This window comes from Bombus bifarius, unplaced genomic scaffold (genome assembly GCF_011952205.1).
Source record: "Bombus bifarius isolate JDL3187 unplaced genomic scaffold, Bbif_JDL3187 scf7180000007966, whole genome shotgun sequence".
In the NCBI taxonomy this organism is placed as follows: domain Eukaryota; kingdom Metazoa; phylum Arthropoda; class Insecta; order Hymenoptera; family Apidae; genus Bombus; species Bombus bifarius.
Window position 1 is genome coordinate 4000711 of NW_022884352.1, and position 7138 is coordinate 4007848.

The following is a 7138-nucleotide window of genomic DNA, read 5'->3' on the forward strand; positions in this document are numbered from 1 at the left end:
TATGGATATAATGGAGCCATCTGGCAGTGAATCAGTGAACACTAACCAGTAGTAAAAGTATCAGTAGTTCATCATAGATGGCGCGACCAGATTATTTTAGTTGATTATATTTATTTATGTACATATATATATATATATATAGATAAGCATAATACGAAAAGTATTTATTTTATTATAAAGTACCATTGAATTTTCTAACTATATTTCTCGAAAACGCTGATCAATATACATACATATTTATAAAAAAAATTACACCATTAATGTTGAAATATTTTCATGAGTCACTGTATGTATAATAATGTATAATATATACGTACATATGTATATACGTAGTTGCTTGACGTTCTATCTGCGAAATACGATATGTTCGGAGATAGATACACTTGCAACATTTGTTGATTCAAACGCGGTCGATTTGCCGCCAGTCGAAACATCCCCACCCCAGTACGAAAGTTATTGGGCGAAACTGCGAGTTGCGGGGCAGTCGATTATGGAAGCTTGTTGCGTGAAGATGTACGAATTGACATTTCTGATACGTATTCTGTCAATTGCGTATTACACATTTGTACTGCTATCCTGCTGCCTTCATATACTACTACGAGGCATCAGGTTTGTTTTATTACATACGTTTATTATTATAACAAAATCAAGTATTCTTTTGGGTTCTTTTTTATTTTCCCTTGATCGTACGTTGACTGCTGCTTATCGATAGTTTATACTTTTTGCGTCTGAATTAGATTTTATATTCGATCGTTATTTCTTTTTAATGTATTTGATTCTACTTTTGTGTATTTATATTAAATTATTTGTCTTCTTTTGTACAAGTTGTTTGTTAATGATGTGGTTGGCACGAAAGGAATATAAGTTCGAACAATGGAGGAAATATGCAACGAAATATAGAACGACATATCGACGAATATATGGCGATTCTCGATTAATTTGATGGCTTCCGATGATTTGGTAATGTTACCTTCATTTTAATGAAAGCAATCACGTTTGTATTGTCTTTTCATTGAATCATTGAAAATATTTAGTGTACAATTATTTTTTTCATGATACATATATGATATATATAATTAACAATTTCATACTTTTTTGAGAATATGAAGATTCTTAAGATGCAAGACAGGAAAGTTTTAGGATGCAATTAGAAAAAATTATACAAATCGCATTGCTAGATCGAATATATCGAATAATTTCTTTGTTATAAATGAATTATAAGAATTATTTCATTGTTTTAACCTGTATATTCCAAAATATATTTGTAAATAATTAAACACAGAAGATTTTCATATTTACAGTAAATATGTTGAATTTTGCTGCATTTCCCGCACAATCTTTTACCGTGGCAATATCGGACTTTCTCAATATTAATAATATCAGGTTTTCATTATTTTACACTTTTCAAGTAATCGACACCGTCTTTAAAAACAAATTATAATATTCTACGCTTTGTTACAGGTTTCTTCTAGCCTTCACTTGTTCCATCGAAATCGACGATCCCGAATTGATGATTCCGGCTTGATCACGACTTCCTTCAGCATACAACAATATCGATGATAACGTTCTTCGCATTTAATGGTGAGTCGCATGCATTTTTCTTCCTCTGGTCACTCAATCATGTCGTAGGATGAAAGGTCCGAATCAGCACGGGTGATTGGTTGTATAAGTAGAATTTTTGACGAGCATAGTAACCCCGGGTATTTATTATACCCGTGAGTAGTAACATTTTCTGGTCTATATTTTATTTATTAATTCAGGATAGGTTTTCTTGCACAACGCATTTTAATGTATTATTTTATAATTATTATATTACTAGATATAATTAATATATATATATATACATATCATTGAAAATTACACAATATATTCAATACAATTATTTATAAAATTAAATTATATTCAGTATTACTATATATTTATAAAGTCCAAATATCCATATGAATGTATATATATATATATATGAATATTGAAATAAACGACAAAATGACTTCGTTTAAGATTAAAGTTATTATAATGCTGATGAAGATTATAAGTAATATTTACTTTAATCTTTTACTTAACGATGGTATGGAACAGTTTTATTATTTAAGTATACACAGTATAATTTCAATAAAAATATGAAATAGAGAAGTATATGTTAAAGTATAACTTTGTCTGCCCGTTATGACGGATATTACCAATTTCACGTGCAAGAAAACACTTCGCGACAGGCTGATTTCAGAATCAAAACGGGTTTTAAACGTTTCTTTGTGTTTTTAAAAATGTGTTTTGATAAAGATATCGCTTGAGGATATTTCGAGTAATAGAGTTCATTTAGAGTCCATTGTTATTTATTCATATAAATATTATTTGCATTGAATCTTAATTTATGTTTAATAAATATGTACATTTTTCATTAATTTCCTTCATTCTAGCATAATAGTTTAATTGTTCATTAAAATAATAAAGTAAAATACAGCATAGAATTATTAAAATTTGAAGTGAAATTAGATTGCAAAATCAAAGAATATTAGCCTGTTAGATACAAAATATAATAAATAGGCTAATCATATTTTTAGTATAGGATTTTCAGGTTTAACCCCTTCCATGTTCATTGTCAGGATCTCACTCACGTGCCCAGGTGCGTCTTGGGTGGGAGGAAGGCAATGGACATGATGAGTAGTCTATAAGCTTAACAGTTTTTTCAGCGACTGACGTTGCGTTAGCGTATCGTGCACGACGTATTTTCTACTGAGTGTGTATGTGGTTAGGCTGTGGAATTGGAATTCAATTACCATTGGAAATAACAATGTTAGTAAATGAGTATAGTGGATGTTAATATTAATATTACTAATCTCAGTATTAAACTACAATGATAATTACATCGATTAAAATACGACGACCTATTCCACTCAAATTATTTCTTTAGATGGTGATAGATATACATGATTATATATACAATTATGTGTATTTAATTAAAATTTAAATTTAAATATACTTGAATAATTAAAGTTGGAATATACAGAATATTTTTACGCAATGATCGCTAGCCATCGTCGATTGATTTCAGGAAAATGTACATTAGAGTGTGAAAGTTGTATGCCAAACTCCGGTATCGGAGGCGTTCCGGGACGTCTTTCTAGTGTAGGCTCTTGCGCCCAGGTTATGTGTGAGAACCGTGGAGTGAGTGTGTTGGTGTTGTCTGTTTTGCTATTTTTTAAATATAGGGCTAGGTAGGATAGGTAGCATACCTTACGGTGTGAATGTTAATTATAAGTAGGTAGGGCCAGGCAGATTGGCACGGTCTCTGGTTGGGTAGGCGCGATTTCACTTGTCCAGCCTGTTTCAGGAAATTTGATTTGAAAAATCGACGGCGAAGCTGGCATCACGAATGGAGCATACCATTTGTCTTGAGCCTTGCCTACCGATTTTCCGAATATCGCAGTCGTGGTCGCGAGTACGGAGTAGGTTCCGAAACGAACGTTTATTGCTCGAGTACGCACATACGAATGGACAGCGGTGCACGGGGAACAGCATCCGCGGTTTATCTTTTTATTTCATCTAAGTTATTTTTTATTTTGCGATTAGAAAGACTCGAGCTAGATCTAAGTTTATGCTGCAAATTATATATTGCATACAACAAATAACAGCATAGATAACAGCTGAGATATAAAAAATTGTTCTTATCAGTATTATGTCACCTTGTCATTTTTTAATATATTACTTTTCTTACTTTTGCAAACTTTTGTTCAATTATCTCGAGTTAATTGATATTGTTACATTGTTCGTATTATGAAATGGATAAAAAGTTTAGTTCGAGAACATGTATTCCTCTGAGTTCAATGCAAGTCAATTTATACGATGAATATGTTTGTAAATGACCATGAGCTTTGTTAAACACATTTCTAAAATTACGCTAGGGTTGTCTGTAATGAATTCGTCTATAATACAACTTAAATAAAATAGAACATTCAATATCTTGTTTGTGATTTTATATATAGATAGTAATGTTTCCATGTTTCTTGTAGCTTTTTAATAAGGAAGATATTTATTTAAAAGATATACAATAAATACATAATTGTTGATACACAAAACTTTATAAAATTGTCGATATTTCATTTTTCGCGTAAATTATCATATATTAAAAGTAGGAAATATTATAAGTTTCTGAAGTGAACACTATTATTATAGCCGTAATTTACCTAAAATAACATTCAGCTGCTCGTTAGAATTTCTGCCAGACAAGGCTAGGTATTTATCACTGTGTTATGATACAGTAATTACTGTGATATTCGAACAAACGTATTCAAATATTTTTCAGTAATAACTATAATATAACGCTGAAAAGACCGTGTCTTACACATATATATTTATATCTGTATACACATATCCTTATCAGCGACAAACACAATGTAATATAAGTACTTATTAGCAATGCGTTATTTTAATTATATTACATTATTTTTAGCATAAATACTGATTTTTCAGCATACAATTGTATGCTGCAAATTATATATTGCAAACAAAAAATAGCAACATAGATAACAGCTGAGATATAAAAAATTGTTCTTATCAGTATTATGTCACCTTGTCTTTTTTTAATATATTACTTTTCTTACTCTTGCTAACTTTTATTCAATTATCTCGAGTTAATTGGTATTGTTACATTGTTCGTGTTATGAAATGGATAAAAAGTTTAGTTCGAGAACATGTATTCCTCTGAGTTCAATGCAAGTCAATTTATGCAATACATATGTTTGTAAATGACCATGAGCTTTGTTAAACACATTTCTAAAATTACATGTACAAACAAATAAAACTACGTTACTGCAAAAATTGCATATCGTGATAAAATTGTAGATCCTTATCGTTATACTAATAAAAATGAGAAATAAAATATTCCGAGTATGGAGACACCGTGCTATGGATTGTCAGTGCATTTTCTCCTGTCATATTTCATGACTATCCAATTCATCGGTGCTAATTTCTTCATTCGGCGAATTCAAATTTTCACCAACTAGAAGCGCTTCAACCTCGTGATATGTTTTTCCTTTTGTTTCCGGTACCCATATAAACACCATCACAAATGCCAAGAAGCATGATATAGCGAAGATAAAATAAATCGCATACGATCCTACATTATCGGTAATCACTTGATACAGTTTCGGCACGGTAAAACCAATTATACCATCGAAAATTACAATGATGGCACGAACGGAGCCTTTTAGTTCCGTAGGAAATAACTCGCGTAGGAGAACATTGGGTAACGTACCTAAACCAATGTGAAACATTACTTGATATATAATTAATTCGATAACTGGAAGAATAGAGATGTAGGAAACGTCAAACTTATGTTGATCTAACAAAAGATAAATTGCTAGAACAATCAATGTAGAACACGATCCAAGCGTAGACAGAATCAGCAGTTTTCTTCTTCCAATAGATTCCACTTTTAAGTGGGGTAAAGAGCTAGATATAATGTCGGCAAACAGGACCACCATCGTCGCTTCGTGTGTTTTGAGGCAAATCGTTGTTTTGCTAAACAACACATGCAGATACTGCATAGTGATGAAGTTTCCGCTAAGTTGTTGTGCCATGATCAAGCCGAGCATGATAAACAAAGCTTTTCTGTTGCTTCGGTGTAGTATTTTTCGCAGCTTGGTTGACCAGGTATATTTAGTGAGTATATTTACAATCTGTAATTCTCTTCTTCCTAGTGGGTGTATTTCGCTTGCGGGCTCTGGGTGTATTTCGCTTGCGGGCTCTGGGTGTATTTCGCTTGTGGGCTCTGGGTGTATTTCGCTTGTGGGCTCTGGGTGTACTTCTCTTATGGACTCTGGGTGTATTTCGCTTGTGGATGATTGGTGTAATTCGCTTGTGGATGATTGGTGTAATTCGCTTGTGGATTGTGAGGGTAAATCGCTTCTTGATTGTGAGGATTGTTGGTGTAATTCGGATCTGGTCTGTGCCCGTGGAGCACGTAGTTCCATTTCCTCTGTGTGAGTATTTTCGGTGGCTGTGTAATATGTCGTCGATTGCCGTGTTTGCGTCATTTCATCTGATGTCACCGACAAATATCGAGGTGCGGAGAAACACCTGATCAACATGAAGCATATAAAGGATAGTATTACAAGAAGCAGCAGCAGTGACTTGTACATCATCCAGAGTCCTAGTACGTAGAACAATATTGACGCGATAGATACGTTCGCTGCGGTTATAAAACCTACGGTGCCTGTGAATTTAATATCGACGATTTCTGACAGGTACATGGGATTTACCGTACTGCCAATACCAATGCCTATACCGAGAATCACTCGAGCAATGTATAGTACTTTCACGGAAGTTGCTTCGTAGATGGCGAACCAGCCTATGGTTAACACTGTGTTGCATAATACGAGGCAGATATTAGAACAGCTGCTGACGACCAACTGTGCAGCCATAAGTGAACCGACCATTGAACCAAGTACTGTCAAAGAAACCATCCATGAAGATTCGTCGTGTGTTATCGTCAGCGGAGCGCCGCCGGTCCCGGTTATTAGATAATAAAGAGAAATCGTTGTCCATCCGTTGACTGAACCGCCTATGATCATGGTTAGCGTTACTGAAATGAGAGACAGGTAATGCTATATATAGCATATGTTAATTGTATTGCGGTCGTTTGATAATTACACTGCATATATTTATGCAAATTTGTACTTTTAACATATACTGTCAATATATTTATAATTAATACATACCGCAGGCTATAAGTAATTGAACTCTTCGCGATGTTAGCTGGAATGCTTTCCACTAGTTTCACTTCTTAACTATTCTATCATTAATCTGTTAATCCATTCGCATTATATGTGCATTAGGAAAAATACTACATGAAGTAAAATACTACATGTAGTAAAATTTGTTAGAGACTTGCGATAAGTCTAGGTATATTAATGTGTAATAATGGACATATTTTCGATTTCAGATTTCTCATTAATATATAAAAGTCTGTACTCGATTTATGATATAATAAAGAATCAGTACGATGAATATCAGAATCGAAATGTCAAATTTATTATAATGTACGATGGAATAGAAATGCAACTTTAAACGATGGTACGTAAGTCATTAGAATTGAGAAATAATTCAAGAACGCCACTATGAAATATCAATTCAAGGA

At 33.0% G+C, this 7138-nt stretch overlaps 1 protein-coding gene and 1 long non-coding RNA gene across 2 annotated transcripts; one reads left to right on the plus strand and one right to left on the minus strand.

Moving 5' to 3' along the window:
• Positions 1-469: 469 nt before the first annotated feature.
• LOC117205335 lies at positions 470-1837 on the plus strand. Its single transcript, XR_004487216.1, has 4 exons — positions 470-609; positions 826-960; positions 1302-1383; positions 1462-1837. It is a non-coding gene; the product is annotated as an uncharacterized LOC117205335 (long non-coding RNA).
• A 186-nt stretch (positions 1838-2023) lies between these two features.
• Positions 2024-6595, minus strand: LOC117206033 (facilitated trehalose transporter Tret1-like). Its single transcript, XM_033445002.1, has one exon. The coding sequence runs from the start codon at positions 6570-6572 to the stop codon at positions 4932-4934; it is 1641 nt and encodes a 546-aa protein (XP_033300893.1). The 5' UTR covers positions 6573-6595; the 3' UTR covers positions 2024-4931.
• Positions 6596-7138: the final 543 nt, after the last annotated feature.

Excerpts from the sequence above, each read along its gene's own strand:
- LOC117206033 (XM_033445002.1), bottom strand. The coding sequence starts at position 6,572 with ATGATCATAGGCGGTTCAGTCAACGGATGGACAACGATTTCTCTTTAT.